The following is a 27,028-nucleotide window of genomic DNA, read 5'->3' as shown; positions in this document are numbered from 1 at the left end:
TTGTCGCGGTCGAAGTCGAGGTCGGCTTCGAGGACCAAGGCGAGGTCGAGATCGAGAGAGAGATCAAGGTCCGGAGAGAGGTCGAGGTCCAGAGGGAGGTCGAGGTCCGGATCCAAGTCGGCCTCGGGCCTCCAGAAAGAAGCATAAGAGGAGTAAACATCACTCCAGACATCACTCTGGCAAGGAGTCTTCGGATTCGAGGAAGAAGACATCACAAGGACTTCGTGTCTCCTTCTCCAGCTCAATCTCATGTGGGCTCTCCAGTTCAGGAGCAGGAGCAGGATCAGGATCTGGAGTCGCACCACTCTTCGGTGCATGAAGAAGAGGTTCCTCGAGCACCGACTCCGGTTGTGGAGTCTGAAGATCAAGAGGGCCACGGTGCACCTTTACCGGATCAGCCTCCTTCGGAGCGGCCGTTGGGTTCGTACCCTCCTTTTCCAGGTCCAGGTCCAGGTCAGGATCCCTCGCAGTTTTTAAACGCCATGTTGGGTGTTTACTCGAGGGCTATGTACCCCACTGGTGCGCCTGTTGGTCCCATGGGTTCTTTGTCTTTTAATTTAGGTGTGCCCCAGGCTTATGCCCCGGCCCCCTTTATGCCGACGCCTTGTACTCCTTGGCTCGGTGCGGCGCCGCCGAGGTCGTCGACTTCGCACGCGGCTTCGCCGACTCCGGATCGGCTTTGCGGTGATTCGGATCGCGGTGCTTCCCGTCCTCAAGTTCCTCGCTCGACGTCGGCTTCGGCGCCGTCGGAGTCGTTGCCGGATCCATCGACTTCGGTCCGCATGGAATGGTCGAGGCGCAGGGCACAACGCCTCTTGGAGGAGAAGGAGTATATGGACTCCGAGGTTGAGGAAGGAGAGTTGCAAGATCAGGGGGATTGTTTTGAGGACCTACAAAGCGCAAGTGGCCTGGAACTTTCTCCTGAGTGGGGTTTGCCATCCGTTTCAGATACTCCATCTAAGGACTTAGCACCCTATCATGTTGTTATTAGGAAGGCTGCAGATTTGCTAGGCTTGACTTTGCCCACAGTTGAATACAAGCCCAACATCCTTACGGAAGTTTTGCATTCGCCTTCTTCAATTGTGGAGCCTACACTTCCTTTTACGGAGGCATTGACTGAGCCGATAAAGGAGGTTTGGAAGAGACCTTTGACTGCTCCTGCGGTTTCCAGGTCAGTGGCAAGGCATTACAGGGTGGCTCCTGATGACGCTGAATTTCTTTCCTCGCATCCTGCACCGGAGAGTCTGGTAGTGCAGGCCGCCTGTTCCAGCAGGGCTGCGGGCTCTTTCCCTCAGGTGCCGGCAGACAAGGACTCTAAAAAATTGGACTAGTCTGCTAAAAAGATTTTCTCCTCGGGTAGCATGGCCTTGAAATCCACCAATGCTACTTGCCTATTGGGGAGGTATGTTCATGCGTTGATGGACTCTGTTAAACAACTTTCTTCTAAGCTTCCGGAGGACGATAGGAAGAACTTTAACGAGGTAGTCGCTGATACTCAGGCTGCAGCTCGTATGGTTATACAGAGTGGTATGGACACGGTGGACTCTGTTGCCAGGATTGTGGGCTCTACTGTTGCAACAAGAAGGGCCGCATGGCTTAAGTCCTCCGATTTTTCTTCTGATGTTCAGTCTACCTTGTTGGACTTGCCATTTGATGGGACAGGCCTCTTTGGTAAGAAGGCTGACGTAGCTCTGGAGAGATTCAAGGACAGCCGGGCTACGGCGAAGTGTTTGGGTCTTCAGACAAGGGGCTCTGCGGCTAGGAAGTTCAGGGGATTTGGCAGATCCAATTTTCGTTCCTACAGCCAAGGTCAGCAGCAGCAGCAGCAGCAGCGTCAGAATCCTCTGTATAAAACCTACAGAGGAAAGCAAAGGGGCCGTGGTCGTGGACGCCAGGCCTCCTCCTCCTCCTCTTCCTCTAATAATCAACCCCCTCCCTCTGCAGCAAAGCAGCCCTAGATCCGCCATTCTGGATCATGTGGCTCCGGTGGGGGGTCGGCTTACTCATTTTCTACGGGATTGGGAATCGGTTACATCAGATCTTTGGGTTCTCAATCTCCTAGAGAATGGGTATGCTCTTCCTTTCCAGGAGTTCCCTCCCAATTACCCTCCTTGCCAGGGTTTTTGTTCGGAGGACCACCTTATTCGCCTGCAGGAAGAAGTCCTGGCTTTGTTCAAAAAAGGTGCGATAGAGGTGGTTCCAGAGCAGGAAAGGGGTCAGGGGTGCTACTCCCGGTATTTCCTGATCCCCAAGAAGGATGGCAGGTTACGTCCTATCCTGGACCTCAGGATTTTGAATCTCTATCTCAAGCAGGAGAAATTCAAAATGCTCACTCTTGCGCCGGTTCTTCAAGCGCTGTTGGAAGAAGACTGGATGGTGTCAATCGACTTGCAGGATGCGTATTTTCACATCCCAATCCTGAAGTCGCACAGGAAGTATCTCCGTTTTACGGTGGGATCGCAACACTACCAGTTTGCGATCCTTCCGTTTGGTCTTACTACTGCGCCTCGAGTTTTCACCAAGGTGATGGCAGTGGTGGCGGCACATCTCAGGAGGTCGGGGATTCCTGTATTCCCGTATCTGGACGACTGGCTGATCAAAGCGGAGTCGCCCGAGAAGGTGCTTCATCACCTGCAAGAGACTTTGCAGCTGTTGTTCAGGTTGGGTTTTTCGATAAACGTGCCCAAATCTCACCTTGTGCCCTCCCAGCGCAACCTGTTCATAGGTGCGGTACTGGACACTACTGTATGTCGTGCATTCCCTCCTCCACAAAGGATTCGCAACATTCAGGAAATGATTCCTTTATTTCACAATGGAGCGGTTGTTCCGGTCCTGAAGGTCCTTCGCCTGCTCGGTCTGATGGCTTCTTGCATTCTCCTGGTCAACCATGCACGCTGGCACATGAGGGCACTCCAGTGGTGCCTCCGCAGGCAGTGGTATCAGCACAACGGAGATCTCGGGGAGTCAGTGGAGATCTCCAGAGAAACTGCAGCGGATCTGTCTTGGTGGGGCGTGGAAGGCAATCTGTCACAAGGAAAGCCTTTCCATCTGCCTCCATCGGTTGCCACAGTGATAACGGATGCGTCCACTCTAGGGTGGGGTGCTCATCTGGGGGATCTGGAGGTCAAGGGTCTTTGGTCTCCAGAGGAAAGGTTGCTTCACATCAACCTTCTGGAATTGCGGGCCATACGTCTGGCACTCAAGGCCTTCCTCCCTTCCCTTCGCGGTCGGTCGGTCCAAGTCCTGACGGACAACACGACCGCGATGTGGTACATCAACAAGCAGGGAGGAGTAGGGTCGTGGTGTCTTTGCAAAGAGGCTCTGCGTCTCTGGTCCTGGGTTCAGGACCACCAGATTTGTTTGATGGCAAATCACCTGGCCGGTGTCCTAAACGTACGTGCGGACGTTCTCAGTCGGCAGTTCTCTGCCGATCACGAGTGGAGACTTCACCCGGAGGTTGTTCACGACATCTTTCAGATGTGGGGAACTCCTCGGGTGGATCTGTTTGCCACTCGCGAGAATGCTCACTGCCCGTCATTCTGCAGTCTCCAGTATCCGATGCAAGGAGCATTTTGGGACGCATTTCAGTTGAGCTGGGGAGGTCAGCTCCTTTACGCGTTTCCTCCCATACCCTTGATTCCTCGGGTTCTGAGGAAGATTCGCCAAGACCGGGCCCAAGTCATATTGGTCGCCCCGGAATGGCCAAGAAGGGTGTGGTACACAGATCTTCTCCACCTCTACTCTCACCCGCCGCTCCGTCTCCCTTTCAGGGCAGACCTCCTCTCTCAGATGGAGGGGCAGGTTCTACACCCCCACCTCCAGACATTACACCTTCATGCCTGGAGATTGAATGGGGCAATCTGAATTCTTTCTCTCTCCCTCACGATGTGGTGGATGTCATTCTTTCTGCCAGGCGTGACTCCACCAAGTCCATCTATTCGTATAGGTGGTCTAAGTTTGTCTCTTGGTGTAGGGAGTGGGATGTTGATCCGTTAAAGGCTCATTTGTCTGATATTTTGTTGTTTGCTCTTTCTCTGGCACGGCAAGGGTTTGCTGTTGCCACTGTTAAAGGTTATCTTTCGGCCTTGTCGGCATTTCTCTGTTTGCCGGATCAGCCCTCTCTTTTTAAATCTCCTGTGGTATTAAGATTTTTGAAGGGGCTTACTAATAAGTTCCCTCCTTCTCCCTTTATTGTGCCTCATTGGGACTTGAATCTTGTGTTAACCTATCTGATGGGTTCCCTGTTTGAACCCTAACACAAGTGTCCAATGAGGCTTCTTTCTTTTAAAACGGTCTTCTTGGTTGCAATTACCTCGGCAAGGAGGGTAAGTGAGCTTCAGGCTCTTAGTTCCAAGCCCCCGTTCTTGTCTATCCATGCTGAAAGAATGGTTCTCAGGACCAGGGCTGCTTTTCTGCCTAAGGTGGTTACTCCCTTCCACCTAGGACAATCCATTACCCTTCCATCCTTTTATCCTCCCCCACAAGTTACTTACCTTCGGTAACGCTTTTTCTGGTAGATACAGTATCTGCCTGTGGATTCCTCACTGACCCACCCGCCTCCCCATTGTCCACTCTGCTATACCTGGGTTTGTGTGCAAATGTATTTATGATTTTGTATATCTGAAATTGTATAGTTTTGCACTTTATTTGTTTTTGGTTGCATGTACTGTGTACATTGTATATATATATATGCACTTGTTGGTCCGTCCAGGGGCCTCGAAGGCACGGAAAAAAGGGCGGAACTGACGTCATCACGCCGACGGGGGCCTTATGAGGAGTCGGTGACGTCAGACGGAGTCGCGCGCGATGCCGTGCTCCTATGACGTCGTCCACGCCGGCGTGCTACGAAGAATTTTCCGAACGTTGCTGGCGCAAGGGGGATATTCACAAGGTGAGGAATCCACAGGCAGATACTGTATCTACCAGAAAAAGCGTTACCGAAGGTAAGTAACTTGTTCGTTTCAAGCTAAGGGCGTGGAGTCTATCCCGGGGAGGTCAACCTCCAACTCCACTATTTCGGCCTCCAGACTCACGACCTCCCCATTCCTAGCTTTCTTGGTCTCAGCTATTAAAGATAGGGCGTGTCCACGAATAACAGTTTTGAAGGCTTCCCACAGGGACACTGAGGACAAAACAGACCCCTCATTCTCCAGGAAGTAGTGGTCAAGGGACTTTATGAGGCTGGTGCGGGTCTTGGGGTTGCGCAGATGCCAGGGATTGATAGGGGCGACCCGCCCCGCAGCGTGCAGCCCCGTATCGTAAAGAAGCCACACAGGAGAGTGATCCGAAATGCCCCGGGCCAAGTGGCTAACCTCCCCTACGTAGGAGGACTGGACAGCGGGCATGAGGAAGTAATCTAGCCTGGAGAGACTCCCATGAGCCCCGGAGTGATAGGTGTAGTGACGTAGCGTCGGATGCATTAACCTCCAGCAATCCACCAGACCAAAGGTGTCTAAGAACCCACCAAGCCACAATTGGGAAGCGGGAAGGTCCCGGGGGGGTGGCTGTCCAAATCGCTGGACAGTACAGACGTAAAGTTCCCACCCATAAGGAGAAGACTATCAGGGAGCCCCAGCATCATCTGACCAACATCCGAGAAAGTAGAGGTCTGGAGTCCTGGGGGAACATATATTGTGACTAAAGAAAGAGTCTTGCCCTCCCACCTACCGGTGAGGGCGGCGTAACGCCCTCTGTCATCAAGAATGACATTATCTATATCCAGAGGGAGGGAAGACCGGACCAAAATACCAACCCCTCTAGAACCAGTGGTGAACCCGGAGTGTGCAACCAATCGGTAACGCCACCTATTCATAGCGTGACACACATTGCCGACCAAATGAGTCTCCTGCAGGAGTACCACATCAGGGGACAAACAACGTAAATAGTGCAGTACAACACCCCATTTTATACGATCCCCCAATCCATTGACGTTCCAAGATATGAACTTCAACCCACTACCCCCATCCCCAAAAGTGTTGCATGAGTCTCCCCACAAAGAGCAGGACACCAGAAGCAGAGAAAGAACCAATATGCCGCCTTGAGAAAGGAAAACACAAACACCCCCTCCCACCCCCCAACTAAAACCTGTTATAACTCCCCCCTCCCTGCACCCCTGCAGTAGACTAAAAAGCCACCCCAAAATGCAGTGTGCCTGTCGCCCTAACAATCCCATTCTACAAAAAGACCCCGAAGGAGGAAAGAGGCCAACCCCTACCCGCCACCCAGGAGTGGACTACCATAAGGCAACATATACAAAAGAAATAGCACCCAGCTGCGCGACGTCCAATGATCGGAGGTCAGGGACCGAAAAGTCACTTCTGTGTAAGCTCATCACCCTCGGCACCGCCAGGGTGCTCCGTCCGATCGCCTCGGCCAGGCAGGGAATCCAACCAGTCACTCACATTGTCCGGTCGATCGAAAAAGAAGGTCAGTTCCTCATATTCCACTCGAAGCCTGGTAGGGAAAAGCATTTCGTACTTCAATCCCAGGTCCCGGAGACGTCGCTTAACCCCCTGAAAGCCCATCTCTAGACAAGTTGAGTGAAGTCCGGGAAAAAATTGACAGAGGAGTTTTCGAATTTCACCGGGCCATGCACTCTCGATGCCTGCAAGATCGCATCACGGTCTCTGAAATGAAAAAGTTTTGCGATGCTAGGCCTCGGAGGGGCGCCCGGCTTGGGCTAACCGCCCGGGACACGATGTGCACGCTCCACAGCGAAGAACTTGCTCAGTCCAGAAGGGGCAAGATGGGTGAGGATTAGATCTTCGACCAGGAGGTCCACCGAGTGAGTCTCGGGATTTTCTGGAACACCTATGACGCGAATGTTGTTGCGTCTTGCCCTGTTCTCGAAATCCTCAAGCCGATGGGACATTAGGTCATTGGCCGATTTCAAATTCCCAAGTTCGGTTTGGAGTCCTGACACATCAGCCGTGAGGCTGGAAGTCTTCAAGTCCAATGACTTCACTTTCTTGTTAGTTTTAGACAGGTCGTCCCTGATCAGAGTGACGTCAATGGCGACTGTGTCGATTTTACGAGCCAGAGCCTCAAACTGCTGGCCGATGATTTCCCTCATGCCGTTAATGGCGCCCATAATGTCCTGCAGGGACAAGTCAACAGGAGCAGAAGGGTTGTCTCTGACGTCCTCCGGGGTACGGCTGGAAAGCCCGGGGGATCCTTTGGCTTGAGTGTACCGGTCCATAACGTTTGTCTGGACCGGTCCCCCACGAAGAGACGTCTTGGTCTTCTGCTTCTCGGCGTCACCCAAGCCCGCCATACTGGAAGATGCGCCCCGAGGGGGCCCGCGCGACCTGGTGAAAATGGCCGCCGGCAGGCCGGGCGCCAACAAACCACGAGGGCTGGCTCGTACGGCCAAGAGAAAGTCACAATTAGACTCAAAAGAGCTAAAATGAGGAAGCAGTGCTGACACTAAATGGAGGCTGAATTGGTCCCCAGCTGGGCGAAACGGTCTCTCGATCAGACCCTGCCAGGATCCGGAAACGAAACCAAAAGTGGAGGTACGGCCACCGAGGAGGCCCCACTGCCGTTGTTGTTCAACTTCGTCCCGGATCCACAAGTCGCCAAGTCCCCGGCACAGCCTCCAGGTGGGCCTCAAAAGTTCAAAGTGCTGTAATTTTGGTTACCCAAGTCCGATTTCAATTCTGAAAAGAGTTATGGACTCAGTCGAGGTTCATCTTCGAGAGTCTGTCCAAGAAATCAGGATATCTTAAGGATAAATCGCGAGGAGTGGCGAGGGTCCGGGGAGCCCTGTGCTCACGCGACCATCTTGGATGCTCGCTAAGCTCCTCCTCGGGAGTTCCGTATTGATGACCAACTCTTCGTGGGTTTCATTGGCTGCAGGAACGGCAGAACGGTGCACAAGCGCACGCTATCTAGATGGATTGTCTTGTGTATCAAGATATGCTACTCTCTGGCCGGTAAGGAACCTCCTGAAGGTTTTAGAGCTCATTCTACTAGGACAAAGTCGTCTACATTTGCTTTGTCTAGAGGTGTTCAAGTGGAGGACATTTGCAGGGCGGCAACTTGGGCCTCCTTCTACACTTTCGCAAAGCATTATTGTTTAGATGCAGAGGTGAGGAGGGACGGACATATTGCTCGTTCCGTCCTTCAGGACTTCTTGGTATAGAAGGGTGGACGCCCTCCTCCGGGAGCGGGACTGCTGTGGGTATCTATTCACAAGGTGAGGAATCCACTGGCAGATGTATCCATCAGAAGAACAAGTTACTTACCTTCGGTAACGCTTTTTCTGGTGGATACTGTATCTGACTGTGGATTCCTCACTGACCCACCCACCTCCCCGTTGTCCACCATTGTATACCTTTAACAGTTGCCATTGCTTTTGGGCATGTTGTTTTTTAAAGCAATGTCTTGTTTCTTTTTGCTGTATTGCATTGTTTTCACTCTGTGTGGGTTACCTAGATTATTTTGTACTGTGTACATTGTGTATATATACGGTTGTCGGTCCGTCCGTGTGCCTCGAGGGCACGGAAAAAGGGGCGGAACTGATGTCATCATGACAACGGGGTCCTTTTATGGATTCAGTGACATCAGCGGAGCCGTGCGCGATCACGTGCTTCTGTGACGTCGTCCACGTCGGCGTGACGAGCTATAAAAGAATTTTCCGAATGTTGCTGACGCAGGGGATATTCACAAGGTGAGGAATCCACAGGCAGATACTGTATCCACCAGAAAAAGAGTTACTGAAGGTATGTAACTTGTTCTTCTATTGTACAAAAACTGCACAATAACTATTACAAAGTTGTTTAATTTTTTTTTCTACCTAGTCCTATTCCCGAGATAGAGTATTGGTATTTAATGTTGCTTTGTCTATGGGCCAGTCAGCCTTCCTACAGTGAATAGAGCTTTTGAGTGCTAGTCACTGTAACATTACATTTCTACATGTTCAACTTTTAAATATCATGCACCCTGCCTTTTGGGATACAAGGCTTACATAGGGAGAGACTTAATATTTAAAAGGGAGGTTTTTACCTGTCAAAAAGGGGTTATTTAATGTTGATGGGTTCATCATCAGGACTGTTGACAGGGCTAGTTTGTACTCACCATTGTGGTATGAAATTTAAATAAGGTCATGTTTAAACAGTGAATATGTGAATGGAAGGAGTGCTTACTCGCTAAGTGCTGCATGAATACCCAAATCACACTAATGTCAGCACTTCTGCTAATAAAAATAGTTTTTTATGTCATTTATCATCTTCAGTGTTTAGAAGAAAACATACTTAATTCTGTATCCTCAACATCAAAACATGCGTTTGTAATAACCTGGCAGATACAGGTAACATGCTATGATATAGAAAGACACCTTTTGTCCTTTAAATATTTATCCTTATCAACTAGTTACATTCCAGTGAAATGGAATATAAAGTGTAATTTCATTTGGTGAATTGTAAATTAATCAATTTAATGTTAATTAATCCTAGGTTTTTGATACTTTGTGGCTCGTTTTGGAGGAGAACTGTGATAATATTGAATATGGTGAATTCACTCGTGCCTTAATTGGTGAAATGAATGAGTATCGGAAAGCATTTGTGAGAAAGGTAATATGATTTTGTGAAAACCTCAAATATATATAGTAACCTGTATCACCACCAGTGAAATCATTGCATCCCCATGAAGAGCAGCATGACACTGACTTTATTTTCAAAGTTGCTTCTCCACACCTTTCAGCATCTGTGTAAATAATGTGGCAGATGGATTGCTAATGAACAAAGCCATTGAAAGGAAAACTTTGCACATCAAAATCATTAACCTCATAATGCTGATCATTGTTATTGTTTTGATGAACTAGTTACTTAACCTTTGGTAACACTCTGTCTAGTTGAGACTCTAGCCTAGTGGCAGATTCATCACCTTTTGATTACTCCTCAGGTGTCAGACTGGATCTTGAAACTTTTTTCCTAGTACCTCTGCACACCAGAACTTGACACATGCGGAATGTAGCTCAACACTGACACTGTTCCACTCTGGATGCGACATGCAGGTCTATCTGGGTACCAATCCTGCATGCTGAGGTCAGTTGCTTTCCTGACTGTCCATGCGCCATGCCCCAAGTCATGGAGCACCAAAAGCAAATTGATAAACCAGTGTACAGATTTCTAGACTTGAGATAATATTCATCACAGAAGGGGTAGGATAGGAGAGTCCATGATAAACATGCTGCTTGATAGAGTCTCTACCAGAAAGAGTGTTACAGAAGGCAAGCGACTTGTTCTTCTGATAGAGATTTCTAACCCCTTATTAATAGATACCAAAGCAGCAGCCTAGGGGAGGTGGGCTATGAATGGACTCAAACTTGAAAGCCCTGCAGGGCTGAGCTGGAAAATAAATCAGCAGACTTGGCTGTCTAGGCAATAGTGACATCCACATACCCTCCTGACAGATGAAACAGGGATTCCACATCTCAGCATTTTGGTAGGAGCTTCTGCCGTGGTGAAATGGGCACACAGCCCTTCAGAGGCTGTCTTTTTGCCAATGCATAGCAGATCTTAATGCAGGGCACAGTCCAGTGTGAGATGGTATGCTTCTGCACAGCCTTATCTTTTTTCCTCCGATGAACCCCATAGACTCTGTGGTCTTTGGTATGAACGATGTATACGCTGCGCTCTCTATTGCGTTCCAAGCGATGAAGTTACTCCTCTTCCTTAGTTGGGTGAGGTGGACCATAGAACGCCCGCAGGGAGATAGTTTGACCAATGTGGAAGGCCTCAAAACTTTCAGTAGAAAGGCTGCTGAGTACACAGCCAGTTTACCAGGGAAAAAGGTGGTGTATAATGGATGAACACACAGAGTCTGAAGCTCACTTCCAAGCTGTGTGGAGACGATGGCAACTTGTAACAACATTTTCAAGGTTAGGAGCTGAATGGGGTCACTTGTACATTGTCATGAATGGATTATAGAGTAAATATGTAAGGACGATATTGAGGTCCACTAAAGCCATTGCAAAAGCAGAAGGGGTAAACATATGCTGTCGCCGTTTAAAAAACCTCATCACAATGGGTGATTTAACTATCGAAGGCTGATCAGGCAATCGTAGAAAGGCTTGAAAGGTTTGAAAGATAACCTTTAACAGTGACCAACGCAAGAGCTTGCCGGGTGAGCGAGAACAAACAGGATATAAGACAATTGGGCCTGGAGGAGGTCAATTTGGCATGCGACGCATCAAAACTCAAACTTGTCTCATCAACAGGTATATAAGTCTTTGTTGAGGGATGCCTGGCTGCCAAGATGACATCAATTACCTTCGGGGGGAGATTGTGTAGGCCGGTGTGGAAAATCCGAACTTTAAGCTGCAACAGCAGATCCTCTCATACAGGCTCCCTATTGAGGGGCAAATACTCAAGCACAGGAGTTCTGGATACCATACTCTGTGCCCAATCCGGAGCCCTAGGATGACTTTGACTTGCTCGGTCCTGATCTTGAGCATTCTGGGCAGGAGTGGTATTGGCTGAAAGGCATACAGGGGTCCTGAATTCCACTTGAGGTGGGAGAGACCTTGGAAACTCCAAAATCCAGAAGTGCTAACATTGTGTTTTCTTGGCAGTGACGAACAGAGTGAGCTAAGCCTCTGGGTGTATTTGTCACTAGTTATGCAGGTAGGCACCGACTACCGAGTTTGTCCACCATGGCGTTCATTGAACCTGCCAGTAGGTTCACCACCAGGAAAATCCCTTGGTGGTCCAGCTCTTCCCAGGGGCGTAAGGCCTCCTAGCACAGGGTCCGTAACCCTACCCCTCCCTTTTAGTTGCAGTACCACGTAATTGATGTTGTCCATGAGCACCTGCACCATCCTCCCCTTGATGGACAGCTGGAAGACTTTCAGCACCAAGCAGATGGCCCTCAGAAGGTAGATAATGAGCTGAGCGGGCAAGTCCTGTGCCAGAGAGAGCATTTTGAACTTCTTCTTCCGGAGGAAGCCATTGAGAGGGCCAGATCTATAGGAGGAGAAGGACTTTAATCCTTCTTGGACACCAGAAAATAGTGTGAATAGCTACCGCGCCATCCTTCAGGCAGTTGAAAACTCTCGACAGCCCACTTGGCCAAAAGGGCTTGCACTTCCTGCCGCAAAATGGAACATGGTCCTCCGTTAATCCCTGAGTACACAGTGGAAGGAGCAGAAGGGAAGAAAGGAAGGGTCAAGCATAACCTCTATGGACAATCTGCAGAGCCCACCTGTCCGATGTGATCGCTTGCTAACCCAGAGAGACTTGGTGTCTTCTGCTTCTCACCAGGTTCATCTGACCCTGTTAGTGTGCACTAAAGAGGTTTGGCACATGAGGCTGCTGAAGGTGGTGGGCTGAGCGGTAGACTGAGCAGCACGTTGACCTTGGTCTTGGGGTTAGTGGGCAACACAGCCTCTCCTGAAAAACTGCTGGGTTCCTTGCTCGGGTGGGAGCAGGGTAGCAGCAGTTAATGCTTTGTCCAAAGCTACAAAAAGAATGCAGGAATTGTTGCTGGTTAGGCTGGGTATGGATGCCCAGAGTACAAGCAGTATCCCTACTCTCCTTGAATGTCAAAGTCATCTGTGTCCCGGAACAAACGAGTCCCATCACGCGGCATGTGCATCACAGAGGACTGGACTTGTCCTTAGAACCCAGTTGATCGCAGCCCTGATGAATAGCAACACTGGTGCCCATAACACGCCCAATTGAGTCGCTGGTGTCCAAGCCACAACGAACTGTGAGTGTGGCCACATCACAACCATTTGAAACGCCTGTTAAAGAACAGGACAAATTTGGTCTGGAAAACTGGGAAGGACTTGTGCCACCGAGTCCCAAAGGACATTGGCAACACAGCCCAACAAACAAAAGTCATTGCTTGAGGGCAGGACCAAGGAGAATAAGTGTTTCTTTTATTCACTGTCTGGTGCAGCAATAGGGAAATTGTTGGGGTTGGTCCGGCTAGTACAAGCTTGCACATCAAGACTCAGGAGAGAAATGCAGTGACAAAAAGGCTGGGCTGCTGGGGGCAGGATGCTGACGCCTGGCAATCTACCTGTTAAGTCGAGGTTTGGCCAAGGCTTAGCCCAGGCTCCTAAGAGGGTATCCGTTAAGTCTTCATTGAAGGGAAGAAGAGGCTTAGAAGCAATCTGGCTAGGCTGAAGAACTTGGGTCAAGACTTTTCTTTGTACCTCCATGATGGGGAGGTGGAGGTCCAGAACTTCAGCTGCCCTACACGTAACCATTGTGTTGGAGGGAGATTCTTCCATGCTTGGGCCAACAGGAGGAAAAAGGTCTGTCTGAGGGGGAAGTGTATAGCCCATTATTGTCATGCCCATTATCATCAGCTTAGAGCTGAGCAAAATCATCACCCTGGTCGTAATCTTTATCAACGTCTGTCTCAAAAAGGTATTGTATAAAATGTTCCCTGCCTTGTGGTAAAGTGAGTGCAGAAACTTCTGTCGTATTGGTTTGCTACGTCGGTTGTACTCAGACCGGCTTCGAGTCAGCTTCTGAGAGGACGATTAGGACCACCTCTTCGGGTAGCAAGGTAAGTATTGATATACCCGAGCATGGCATACATGTGGGCGCTGGAGGCTGCGTTCGATTTAGAGCAAAGGACAGAAGTGGCTCGGAGTGGCCAGATGGCTCCGAGGGCAAACCCACCAGCAATATTCCAGGTGGAAGGCCACTCAGCTCCTTGGGGTCCAGAGAGTCAGTAGAGATCTGAAGACCCAGAGCATAACTGCGCAGAAACTCAAGTTGTGGTAGAAACAGCTGAGAAATCCGCTCCAAAATTGGCTTATTCTGGGAACGGGGTGGTTGGCGCCATCTATGCGCTTCATCAGATGAGTGGGAATAGCTTGAAGGAGCAGAACTCTGCTTCGACTTCTTATGTTTTTTGTGTTTACTGGAGGACTTGATGCACGATGAAGACCGTCCTCTAGAGCAGATCCAACGACTCCTGGAATGGGATCAGGATCAGATTTTAGACTTGGAGCAGGACTTGGTGCCACCCCGGTGCTGCATTTTCTTACGTTTGACGACATAAAGTTTCACCTTGCACGGCAATCAACCTGATGGCCTTCAGATTGATTGCAGCATAGTCTCTTCAGGCCTTAAAGTCACGGCCTGACCCAGACACAACAGGCAAACCTGGTGGGAATCTGTCACAGATATCTGCTGGCGTCAGTGCTTATTAGGTTTAAACTTGCTTTTAATGTATTTGCTTTGATTATTGATATATGCATTAATTTTCAAAAATTGCTCATATGGGATTAGTTTGTATCTGATATATGTATTAATTGTAATGTGTATACAGAGATTTACAACAAAATCATTGGACAGGTGTGTAGTTTAGTTCCTATATTCCCAATAGGCTCTGCGCATTGGAATAATATATCCTATAGATGTGACGTGGGACTTATGTCTACTAGGTTTCTATCGAATATATTAAACTTAATTGTGAGTGCCAGATAGGTCAGAGGAGACAACCGCATAAACATGACAACTTTTGTTTCCCCAACATAAAACTAATCTTCAGAGTCGTGTTAACAATAGATAGATATTTTACTCAGTCATTCGTGCATGCTTCATTTCATCAGAGGTGCAGAGAAATAGAGAGATGGGCGTTTTCAAGAAAAGTATTTATTGAACAGTCTTCTTTCTCATGCAGAAGAAATGAACTGCTACAATCGCGATACTCGCTATAAAGTATAATGCATACAGAAAGAAGAGTATTATAAAAAAATACTGTAAAAGCATGGTATGGTTTCTAAGCCATAAAATACATACATAAATAAATAAAGACTATAAAGTACTCAACTGGTGCTTCTAAAATACGCCTACCCCGATGTACCGAACCTAAGTCTAGTACGAGGGAAGAAGTAAGTGTGGTGTAGCATAAGTTTAGTATTTATTTGCCAAGAATCTATCCAAGATTTCTCTTAGGGTCTAATCAGCTCCGTACCTTAGTTTAGAATGAAGGTCAGTCTCAGGACTCGATTTCCCAACAACCCTGATGGAGATAAGAGAGACCAGGAGGAGTCTCCATTGAGGAAAATTGTGTGAAGGAGAAAATCAGTTCTCTGCTTTTATTGTGTAATAGAGTGATATTTAGCAAAAAGATGTTCTAGCCAAGAAATGAGGCTGCTCATTTGTGAAGAGCGGACCTGAGCCAAGCTTGCAAATTACAGAGGTGTATGTTACTTAAAGATCACATTATTCCTTACCAGTTTTCTTTTTTTGTTCACAATATATTGAATTTTATAATAGGAAATCAGCAACACAGAAAAGAGCACCGAACTAGGGGCCCCATTAGGATAACGGGTGGATCGCCACCGCCCATATGGCGGTGGGGATCCGCCAGCCAAAAACCTCCGCCCACTCTGCATTTCCCCCGCCACATTACCATGGCGGGGGGACCCCGGCGGACGGGAAGACCGTCCGCCGTTTTTCCGCCGGTAGGCAATCCGCCCGATTGCCTACCGGGCAGTAAAGCAGTTTACATGGTGGTGGGGTCTGGTAGACACTGCCATCCATATTACCATGCAGGCAGGGAACTGCCTTTCCGTGGCGGCGTAGGCAGGCGGCTTCTGACATTGGGGGCCCGTATTGGGCTCCCAGGGATTCTGGGCGGTAGGGGTGCACATGGGGGGTACCTATAGTTCCATGCACAACATGGCAGGCACAGTGCAGTGCCTGCCATGTTGTGCATGGAAGTGCACACCATGCCTTCCTGGCATTGTGGCGGGCAGTGCTGAGTGCACCGCCCGCCACAATGTAGGGAATGCAGGATGCGCCCACCAGTGTGGTGGGCGCATCCTAATGGGATGTACGGGACCGCCGCACCCTTAGCGGGCGGTCCCATTTCCCACAGGTATGGCGGGTGCACAAAGTTTCCAAAATCCTTAATTCTCAGAATATTATGAGTAACACCAGATAAAGATAGACTAGCACCTCTTCTAGTAAACACAATCCATGACCATCATGTATGTACTGATAGTGAGGAAGAATCTTTCCTGTTAGCTGTAATAGATTTAAAGGCTGTTAAAATTAGAAAATCAAAAAGTTTAGATTCTAGAACTGGCATATTCATAGGAAGAACAGCAGATTTACAAATCAAAAAGTGGTATATGAAATTGTTTCAGAAAAATTGAATATACGTTTGATAACATCCCAAATCTCCATCCAAAATTGAAATATAATGTTACATTCTTAAAGCATATGTTTTAACAAACCTGTATGTAATTTACAATGCCAGCAAATAGAAGAAGGTAAAAGCTTAGCTTGAAATAACTTTTAAGGAGTCCATAAACAGTTAAAGAGAATATAAGAATTTGTTTGATATAAGAATACAGGAAGCCATCCTGATACCCCCTTTAACCAGATTTTCTGCCAAATATCTTGTGATAATGATAGCGATAATTCTTTATTCCAGACGGTAGAAATCATACTAATATTACTCTCTTGAAAGTTAAACATCTTCTTATACATTAAGTATACAGCATGAGGTGAGGTAATACCTGTTTGAATATAAACTTCTAAGTCAAAAGTATTATTTGAGGGAATATTACAAGAAAATTAGTCTAAAATAGAATTTCATAAAAGCTCGTATTAGGAAAAATTAGAAAAATCTAAACCAAACTTTTGTTCCAATTCTTTAAATTAGAGAATGGCTTTATCATGATATATGTCTTTAAGGAAAAAAATGCCATTACATATCCAAGCTTCCAAAATGGTATAGTTCTAGAAAGGTTTAGTTGTGGATTATACCATAACGATATTTTCGAGTTGTGGGAGACAGGAGATTAAAATAATAAGTTAAAATCCTGGAAGATCAGTTTAGTGGATTTTAAAATAACTGATTTATTAAGTAATGGTGATGTATTGGACATTGTTATTAACCCCTTCCATGCTCATGACGAGCTCAGCTCGTCATGCAGTACAGTGCTCCTGTGCTCATGACGAGCTGAGCTCGTCCTGACCACACCCGTTTTTATTGCTGTCCAGCACAGCAGAGGAATCTCTCAAGCAGCGATTGAGAGATGTGTTTTAGCTGGTTTCTGACATAGTCGACCTGGGACCCTGCCAATCAGGACCCCAGGCCTACTGCTCTCTCTCTAAAATGGATTCCATGTACCTTAGGTACATTTCCAATTGGAACTGGGCCACCTTATCAGACCCTGTAACTCAGGGCATAGGTGTACCCAGGGCCTACCAGGGGCTGAAGCATGTATTATGCCACCCCTGGATGGCCATCTAAATCTGACACAACTGGCTGCATGACAGCTGGGGCAAAGTCGTGTAATCACCCTTTGCTGTAGATATAGTATACCTATATTTAACCCTAAAAATGGACACTCAGATTCCTATCAGTCACTCCTATGGCAGGCCTTAACAATCCTGAAGGCAGAGTGCATGGAATCGTGTGAAATGGTGCTCTGGCATGAGCTGAGCCCGTTTGCAGCTTGCGGAACCAAGTCCTAATAGCTGTTCCATGATAACGCATACCATATACTCTTAAGTGCATTATAATCCTCGCGGTTATATGCTATCTTTGGTATTGCTTTATCAAAACATGTCGAGTAAGGTGTCATACGAATTGGAATACTAACCCCTCGCCAATTCTGGCGACGGGGTTAGCATTCCACCCTTCTAGAGGGACACGACATGTATGTGACTGTGAACCCCGGTTAAAGTTAAACGAAGCCTCAGCTCCACAAAATGGATGCTGCCACCACAGACACGAGTCTGACCTCCTGCTGCTGAGAGTCCTTCCAGCGAGGAGAGCTTGGACAAAGGGTTTCCTGTCCGGGGCGGTGCTAGCACCATCCCAGACAGGGTTTTGTGTATCCTGGGTAGGCAGGGCTTTACAGGAAGGTGACTGCTGAGTGGCACCCCGGTGCTCACTATGCATAGGCCGGTCAGAACCAGTTCCAGGGGCACACCAGCCCCTGGCCTGGGGGAAGTCCGGCATGGGAGAGGGGTGTAACCACCCTCCTCCTAGTCCCACCCATAGGCAGGACCTAGTCGCCGGGTCAGCCCCTTTTCCTAGTATAAAGTTAGGAGCGGGCCCCCTTCCAAATTAGATCATCTTTGGAATCAAGACACGACTTTCTACGAAAGGACTTCAAGATTTCTTCTTCAAGATTCTCCCTTGTGACTAAAGAGTAGTCACCCTGCATCCGCAGGCACCATCTTAAGAACACTGCGGTCTGCTGCAAGTCCTTCCTCAGGAATCCGACGACACAGCTCGACGAGACCCGGCTTCCCTGGCACCTCTGACCTCTACTCACCTCTACAGCCAAGCTGAGAACCGTGAGTGTGACGAGACCTCGAGGGACCGACGATCGCCAAGACTGCACGACTTCTTCACAGCAAGCCCGCCGAGTGTCCCTCTGGTGAGTGCTTTGGGGTCCGAGAAGTCCCGACCCTGAGCAGCTCCAGCACCGAAGTACAGCCTCCCAGCATCTCCACGATCTGCGTGGGGCCCTTCTGCTTTTTGCTGCTCACCGCGTTGTTTGGCTACTAGCCCGCTGGCTTGTGGCCTTCTGAACGACGCCCGACGACATCACTGCTGCTGGTCTGGTTGCTCCAGACTGGCCCTTGCTCCCTTCCAAAAGAAGAGCACCCCGGACCCTCCTGGTCCACTCAAGACGCCATTTTAGGTCCACCGCGTGGGCTTGAATTAGCCAAGGCTTTGTTGCCCAATCCTGGGTCCAGCGACGCCGACAGCTTCATCCATCGTGGGACAGCTCGCTCCTCCATCCTGGTCGCCGACAACGCCTCCTGGTCCGTGAGATCTGCAGAGCACAGCGTCGCCCACTCACCTAGTTGAGGTGACTACCATCCGGTGCCCTCCTGGTGCCACCTGACTACTGGCTAGTAGTCACGAACTTGGTCCCCTCTGCTTTCAGGTGTCATCCATCTTCAAGATCCAGGCTTGGATCACTTCGAACTCTCTTCACTGGTCGCCTGCCAGCATCTTTCTTCCAGGCTCCTGGTCCGTCTACGAGGATTCCCGACGTCTTTTGAGACCTATGCAGCTGCAGCCCCTGGGCTAGGTAACTTCGGCATTTCGGTGCCCCAGCATAGCCTCACTATCCAAGGGTCAGAATCCACTTTCGTTTTCCTCCTACCAGGTCGGGTTCGCCCGAGAACACTAACTTTGTCTTTACTAGCTACCATAGACTTTGTCCCGCATCACGCGTGAGAGTGCACACTCTGCACCCGAGTCCCCTGGGTCTACTAGAAGTAATCTAACGATTCTATAGTCAAGTCCTAGCGATTCCAAAGCCTATTAGTACTGTACTTACCTGCTAGTAATTTCGCATTCCACTTTCAGAGAATATGGTTTTCCGTGCCCCTCGGGCTTTTGTATATACTGTGCTAACTTAAGTATTTTCGTAAGAGTTTTGTTTTGTGCTTAGTACCCTGTCCTCATAAAAAGTACATGGCTGTTGTGATTTTAATAAATACACTGTTTATTTTAATAACACTTGTGTGGTGTCCTTTCACTTGGTGTTCAAGGGGTATATGTGTGGTATAACAGCTGGCTTAACACGCCCTCTCGAGTCTTTAGCCTTAGACTGCTCGTATCCACGCTACTAGGATAGCTGGTCTATAAGGTTGACTTACAACCAATCATCAATAAGGATTGCTGGACTGATACATAGTGTTCACTAGAATATTGAGCACTGCATATCAGGCCACCTTCTCACAGTATAGTTCTAGAAAGGTTTAGTTGTGGATTATACCATAACGATATTTTCGCGTTGTGGGAGACAGGAGATTAAAATAATAAGTTAAAATCCTGGAAGATCAGTTTAGTGGATTTTAAAATAACTGATTTATTAAGTAATGGTGATGTATTAGACATTGTTATTAACCCCTTCCATGCTCATGACGAGCTCAGCTCGTCATGCAGTACAGTGCTCCTGTGCTCATGACGAGCTGAGCTCGTCCTGACCACACCCATTTTTATTGCTGTCCAGCACAGCAGAGGAATCTCTCAAGCAGCGATGTGGTTATAGTAGACGAAGGAAATGGAGCTATTAACCCTTTCTCTATAAGAAGTCATGTAGGAGTATTAGTAAGTTTTGAATTAGTAAACCAAAGAGAACTCTGTTTTGATATAAAAGCTTTATGATAATTAACAAAATCAGGTAATCCAAAACCTCCATTACATTTTACCATTTTCAATGTATTATAACTGATGTGAGGAGATTTATTATTTTAAATGAATTTAGAAAAAAGCTTATCAATAGTTTTATAAAATGACCTAGGGAATTGAGTTGGTAAAATAACAGGAAGATAAAATATTTTGTGAGCAATTATCATTTTAATTAAATCAATTTTCCACCACCAGGAAAGATGTAAAGGATACCTTTTGGACACATTTTCTTAGATGTAAAGGATACCTTTTGGACACATTTTCTTTGATATAAGTTATAATATCATCACAATTTAATCTGAATATTTCAATAATACTATGGGGAAAAGGGACACCTAAATACTTAATTTTGTCTCTCTGCCAAATTATATCCTGAATAGATATCATATCAGGCGTGCAATATGCATTTAAAGGAAAGAATTCTGGGGTTTTTGTCGTAATTCATTATTGAGAGATTAAAGGTATATACATTGCATTTAACTTGTATCCAGAAATTTGAGACTATAATGATATTATTTTAAATAAGGGAGGAAGGGATGTTTCAGGATCACTAATGAACAAAAGAAAATTATCTGCATAAGCTAATGTTTTTATAGTAACATCATTAATATTCATACCATTAATTTCTGCACATTTTCTAATAGCAGTGAGCAGAGATTCTATAACTAGAAGAAAAAGTAAAGGAGACAAAGGACAGCCTTGTCTTGTAGCTCTAAAAAAGAAAAATTGATTAGAAATATGTTCATTTATAAAATGTCTAGTGGAGGGCATGGTATATGGAGCAATGTCATGCGAATAAATGACTCACCAAAATCAAACATGATTGGAATAAAAATTGCCAATGGACTTTATCAAAAGCTTTTTCTGTATCTAATGCCAACACTCCAGAGGGTACTGATGATTTAAATCCTTTCTCAAAAGCGTGAAGTAACACTCTGGTATTATTTGCAGAGTATATAAGTTTTATAAAACCAGATTGATCAGGATGTGCACTATATTAAATTAAAGTCCGCTCCTATAATGAGTGGAACATTACCTAGTTTGAGTAGTTCCGTGGTAAAGAAGGACCAACATTTGGGATCATCTCTTGTTGTTCCGTAAACCTTAATTAAGTAAATAGGTGTGGTATCCAACTTAATTTTAACAATAATATACCGACCTTCTGTATCTTAAAATGTACTCAGTATCTGAAAATCTGAAAATTTTATCTTTATTGAAAAAAGAATAGCCACTCCATTTTTCTTATTAATTGCAGGTGAAGAAACTATAGTACCAATTCATTTTTCTGCATATATGATAAAACCATATCAATATGCATCACCTCTAAAAAACAAATATAGGCTTTGCGGCTTGCTAAATAATCTAACATTTTAACACATTTAACGGGATGTTTCAAACCTTTAATATTGTAGCGATTCTGGGTAGGAAAGCTTCCCCAGATAGGTATTCATGTGTGTATGAACATCGTTGTTTGACATCTAGGAACCACCACACTACAACTCCCAGAATGCCCTGGGTTCTGGCGGTTAGAAAAATGCAAACGGCTCCCTGTAAATCGGATATAAGCACCTCCCATTGAAGAGGAAGGTGCTTGTCAATCGTTCCTGATTCCGGCCTCGACGAAGCCTTACTCTCCGTCTTCGTGAACCTCTCCTGAAATTGAGCGGACGCTTTCCTTCCCGCTTTTGGATCCGAGGTTTCTTTCCGCTCGAACCTTCTCCTTCCTCTACGTCTGTAACCAACGAAGCGGACACCCTCTGATTTCCCGCTTGTTGGTTCTCGGACCCTGCCCCGCTGAGCGAACGCTTTCCTTCCCGCTTTTGGACCCGAGGCTTCATTCTCTGTTTCGTGACACCGGATCCGGACAGGGAAGCCGGAAAACAGAACCGCTGCGTGGACGCTTTCCTTCCCGCTTCCAAGGTAGGATTGTTCCTTGTTTATTTTCTTCTGGGAGATAGCGCGGCTGCGCTATTGATACCTATGTCACTCGTTTCAGACATTCTTTCATTTTCAAGGTACTCCCGTTTTCGCCCTCACTAGGTTGCTAGAAGATTCCATAAACTATTACGCAACCCCTGTAAAGACACTATTTACAGGTCTCACGGAGGAAGTTTGCTACAAAATAGTGGAAGCACCAACTACTTTCCTGTGATAACAGGAACCTATCTTCTAGCTGTGACGTTAACAGCGGTGAACCGTTACTTGGAGATACTTGGTACCGCCCATGAACAGATAAGGGCAGTATAAAGACAATCATTGCTGGGCATAGAGTAAGTGCACATAGTGACCGGTTCCTAGAGAAGTGTGTATGTGTACTGTTCTGTTGTCCCTGTATACCAATTCTCCTTTATGTCTTTATAGTAACTTCTGCATCAAGAAGATTCCTACGCCTTAGACCAAACCTAGGACGTGTGCCATACCGGCAGTGTTCTTTCTTATGTTGTCCCCTTCCCTTTTCCCCGGGGTGCAGCCTGCCTTAGTTGTGTTTCTCACACCGGGGAGGTCTGCATTTACGGGAACTGGGAGGCTCCTCTTCAAGCTGTGGTCTCTGCTGGCTATTACACGAGAGGTTAGTGGCATATGTGTTTCTATTTTGGGCTACTTACATTCTGGTAAGACTTGACAAATATTTAAGGAGACAATTTTAATATGATTGAAATTAGCCATATGTCAATGGAAAAACCAACAGAAAAGGACAGACCAAATAAAGATAGCACATCAAAAGTAGCTCTAGATGAGATAAATGAGGAGAAAAGGAAAGACAAGGACAAACGTACATCAGACAAAATGAAAACATAAATAGAGTGATAGAATCACATACACGCATCACCAAGAATAGCCCGCCAAAAAAGAAGCACCCATATAGCTAAACTGAAAAAAGGGTAAGTTAGATTGAGAATCAAAACCTACAAAAATGATCTAGAAAAATGAATAAATTCATAAAGTCAAGTATTAGCAGCTTTTGTTTCCATGAACATTGTTGATTGTTGATCCAAGAAAGCATGTAGTTCTTCTGGTCGTTGAAAGGATTTTGAAACACCATCTTTCCAGACTCTCATAGTAGAAGGATCGAAGAGACCATATTTGAAACCCAAGGAGCGTGGCTGTAGTCTCATTTCAGTAAATTCTCTATGTAGTTGAACAGTTCTTAGGCAAAGTCTTGGTATGTGTAGATTTTATTTTCATTTACCATTTAAAGATGGAATTTCTCTAGCAGCTCTCCTTATCATCACCAAATGGTTATGGCGTAAAACTTTGAATATCATTTGCCGTGGTTTGCTATGACGAGGGTTTCTGTGAGAAGGAATTCTGTCCGCTTTGTCTATTTCGAATTTCTCAGGAAATTGCAGCTTTAATAGACCTGGCAGCAGTATTTCTAAATATTGCCGACAATCATCTCCTTCCATGTCTTCTGGCAGATTGAAAATACGTAGGTTATATGGATGGTTGCGGTTTTGTGAATCAAACAATAACAAACTCATTGGCGAAAATGTGCCACCATAGGTGTGAAGCTATCAATTTTAGCTTTATTATCTTGGATTTTAATGGAATTATCTAAAATTTTCATTGAGAGACTAGCCATGTCTTTATGAATATTTTTAACCTCTGATGCAATAAAGTCAGTATTTAAACATACAGCTTACAATTCTTCTAACAGTAGACAGAGAAGGTTCATTTGAGTCAACAATCTTCAATTTCACAGGTGGTGGGAAAATATTTTCTTTGCGTTTGTTACTCCCAAAGTTAAAATGTAGATATAGAAATAAAAGGTATTCACCAAGTAGAGAAGAATGCAGCAGCTAAAACTAACTATGGGAGTGATTCCAGGCTCCAGCCTCGCCCTTTCTGGAAGTAGAGCTCCGCCCGCCTGACAGAAATTTCAGCTATGTGGAAGCGGAGCAGTTGGTGAGATCAGCAACCAAGGGAATCACTTTAAATCGTCTCACACATCCTCCAAAACCTGCCAAAGTGTAGCGCTGGGGAAAATGAGCAGAACTCTGCACAAGAGATATCCATAAAAAAGCTGTAATGGTTCAAAATATGTGGTTGATAAACCAGGCTAATTAGAGCCTCAGCGGGAGGCAGCCATCTTTGTTCGGGCAACTCATTATTCCTTACCAGTGTTGATCACATCGTCACAAGTGTTGATCAGAGTGTATACTATGGTTGATTATGTGACTTTGGGAGGCTTCACGTGTAGTCTTTCCCAAGTTCAATGTCTGATTCTTGTCACTGAGAAAAAGGAAAAAGAGGCATTTCAAGGAATTGATGTTACTGAGTTGACTTTTAGCACTGTCTCAAGAGACTGTTACCGTATTGATGGCTATTTAAGCTGGGCATGTGGCCACAATATTATTTAATCTCACTGATACCCCCAACTTCTATGATCAGTCTCAGAACAACTTGGTTCGAGGATTTATCATCCACAGCTCAATTGGGTTACTCTTGAGTTCTCTATTTACTTACTAATCATCAATTGGGTTATGTGCAACCTTTGGTTAGTTTGTGCCACAATCATATCCAGCTAGGAGTGAATAGAAAATGGAGACATCGATGTCCGATAATCTTCCATACTAAATTCTGATGGATACTTCTAACCTCAGACTCCTCACCTTGTGAATATTCTTCAGGCGTCAGATTGCATCCGGAAATGAACTTCTCTTGCGTGCCAGTAGGGTGAGTCCTGTAGCTCTACCCCGACGTTGTTCCTTAGCGACAAGTGGCACTGCATACAAGTGCCACCCATGCTCGCTGACATCTTAACCCTTTCTTTCTGTCTTTTGGTCTTATGATCAGCTTTCTTCTAAATGTATCCAGTGTGCAACAGAAATGCCCTAAAACTACAGGGTTTAAACCATGTACTGACTGTCACAAACAGGTGTCTGCGACAGACCCTCATGAAGTCCGTTTGTGCTGTCTGGGATTGGACCACGTCTTCAAGATGTACAGTGACCAGTGACTGTGTCAAGTTGAACCCAATGGCCACACAAGACTGTGAGGCCAAACTTTTAGTTGCCAAACACAAGAGGAGTCCATTCTGCAACTGGCAGAGATTTAAGAAGAAAGGCCCTTTTCCTACAGCAGATCATCGTTGTGGTCAAAGTCTTTGGTAAATCCAGGAAAAAGCTGTTAAGTGTGAATCGGCTCCTTTCTGCCATTCTTGGACTCCAGAAAGAACGTGAGGGCCTCTGACAATGATGACCATATTGAAGGGGATCACTGTGTGAAGAAATCTGGTAAGAAGAGCTTCAAGATGCCAGTAAGTTGGATACTTCCCAGATCCGGGTCTTGTGCCCCCCCCCCCCTCCAGTTCTGCCACAGAGGATAGCACCTATTTTGCTGCCATGATGCAAAGGCCGATGCAACTCCGAATCCTCCAAAAGACCTTTGTGGATGCCCCCCAAATCAAAGAATGCTGTCACCCATGCTGTCATAACCAGCAAAATAGACTACAGAAACGCCCTCTATGCCGGGATCTACAAGTCTCTGCTCCGCAAGCTCCAGACCATACATAAGAACGGAGCCTGACTCGTCCTCGGCATTCCTCGACACAAACGCACCTCCCAACACCTACGGAACCTACACTGGCTCCCCGTTGAGAAGAGAATCACTTTCAAGATACTCACCCACGTCTACAAATGCCTCCACAACACCGAATCCCAATACCTCAACAAGAGAATCTCCTTCCACATAAAAACCTCCGATCCGCCAACCTCGCCCTCGCAGAAATCCTGTGCATCCGCAGAGCCTGAACAGGTGGAAGAACCTTCTCCTACATTGCAGCCAAGACCTTAAGGAAGACCCTCAAGACCAGCCTTTCCGACTGATAGGTCTGCCAGTTAACCAACCGTTTGTTCGACATCGCCCTGAACCCTGTGACCCACCCTATCCCACTCAACACCTGGCACCAGAGAGTCTGGTGGTATACGCATCCACCTGCAAAATTAATCTGTATGTTTTCTGTACTACACTGACTGATCGCAAATTTAAGTACTTAGAAACATTTTGGAAATGTATTTTTCTGACACCAGCCCGGCCCTCAGATCTGCCAATGCTGGCTATCTTCTTGGCTGTTATTGTCATGCTCTTTGGGATTTCATAAATTACACAAACGAAGTATACAAAAAAAGTGATGGGTTTGATACTTGACTGATTCCACCAGGGCCAAAGTTGCTCACATGTAGAGTATCCGTACTGTACATCTATCAGACAGCTGCATGGGCATCTGTTCGCTTGTTCATGAAGCCCTCTAGTTGACATCTACGTCCAGTGAGATGGCCCTTTTCCCTGTTCGAAACTGTAGGACTTTTTACTATGAGCAGATTTCCCACCTTAGGAGGTACTACTATGGTATCTATTCACAAGGTGAGGAATCTGCAGTTATAAGTATCCATCAGAAGAAATATTTGCTTACCTACAGTAACAATCTTTCTGATTGGTACTCTATCTAACCTCAGATTCTTCACCGACCGTCTCACCTCCCCCTTCTTTGACATGGACTCTTTTCACATCTATAAATGTTCCAACTTCAAAGGTCTGCACACTGGTCATGCCAATCTGCTAAGGGGCCCCACATCTGAGGGCTCAAACATCCTAGAAAGCAACTGACAGAGTACATGGGTGGTGTTTATGTACAGCTCCACTCATCACTTTTGGAGTAGAACGATGTTAATTCAGCACCACCTGACGCCATCCAACAGAATGTAAAAGAACTGCTTTAAAGTTTCTTGATCCAGTCTGATGTCTGTGGAATATTCACATGGTGAAGAATCTGCAGTTTGATAGAGTATCCACCAGAAAGATAGTTACCGAAGGTAAGTAACTTGCTCTTCTCTTACGTTTTTAGCAAGAAGTAGGCAGACACTATTCAAAAATAAGATTG

General features: G+C 46.4%; 1 protein-coding gene across 2 annotated transcripts in view; it reads left to right on the top strand.

Moving 5' to 3' along the window:
- Positions 1–27,028, top strand: part of CAPS2 (calcyphosine 2) — a 780,299-nt gene that overhangs the window by 655,445 nt on the left and 97,826 nt on the right. For both annotated transcript variants that reach the window (XM_086918127.1, XM_086918122.1), the window contains exon 17: positions 9,456–9,572. In XM_086918127.1, the coding sequence (XP_086774253.1) occupies positions 9,456–9,572 (117 nt within the window). The remainder of the gene's footprint in view (positions 1–9,455; positions 9,573–27,028) is intronic.

The sequence above is a fragment of the Lissotriton vulgaris genome, chromosome 1_1, assembly GCF_964263255.1.
Source record: "Lissotriton vulgaris chromosome 1_1, aLisVul1.2, whole genome shotgun sequence".
Lineage (NCBI taxonomy): Eukaryota > Metazoa > Chordata > Amphibia > Caudata > Salamandridae > Lissotriton > Lissotriton vulgaris.
This window is presented reverse-complemented; position numbering and strand designations above follow the sequence as displayed.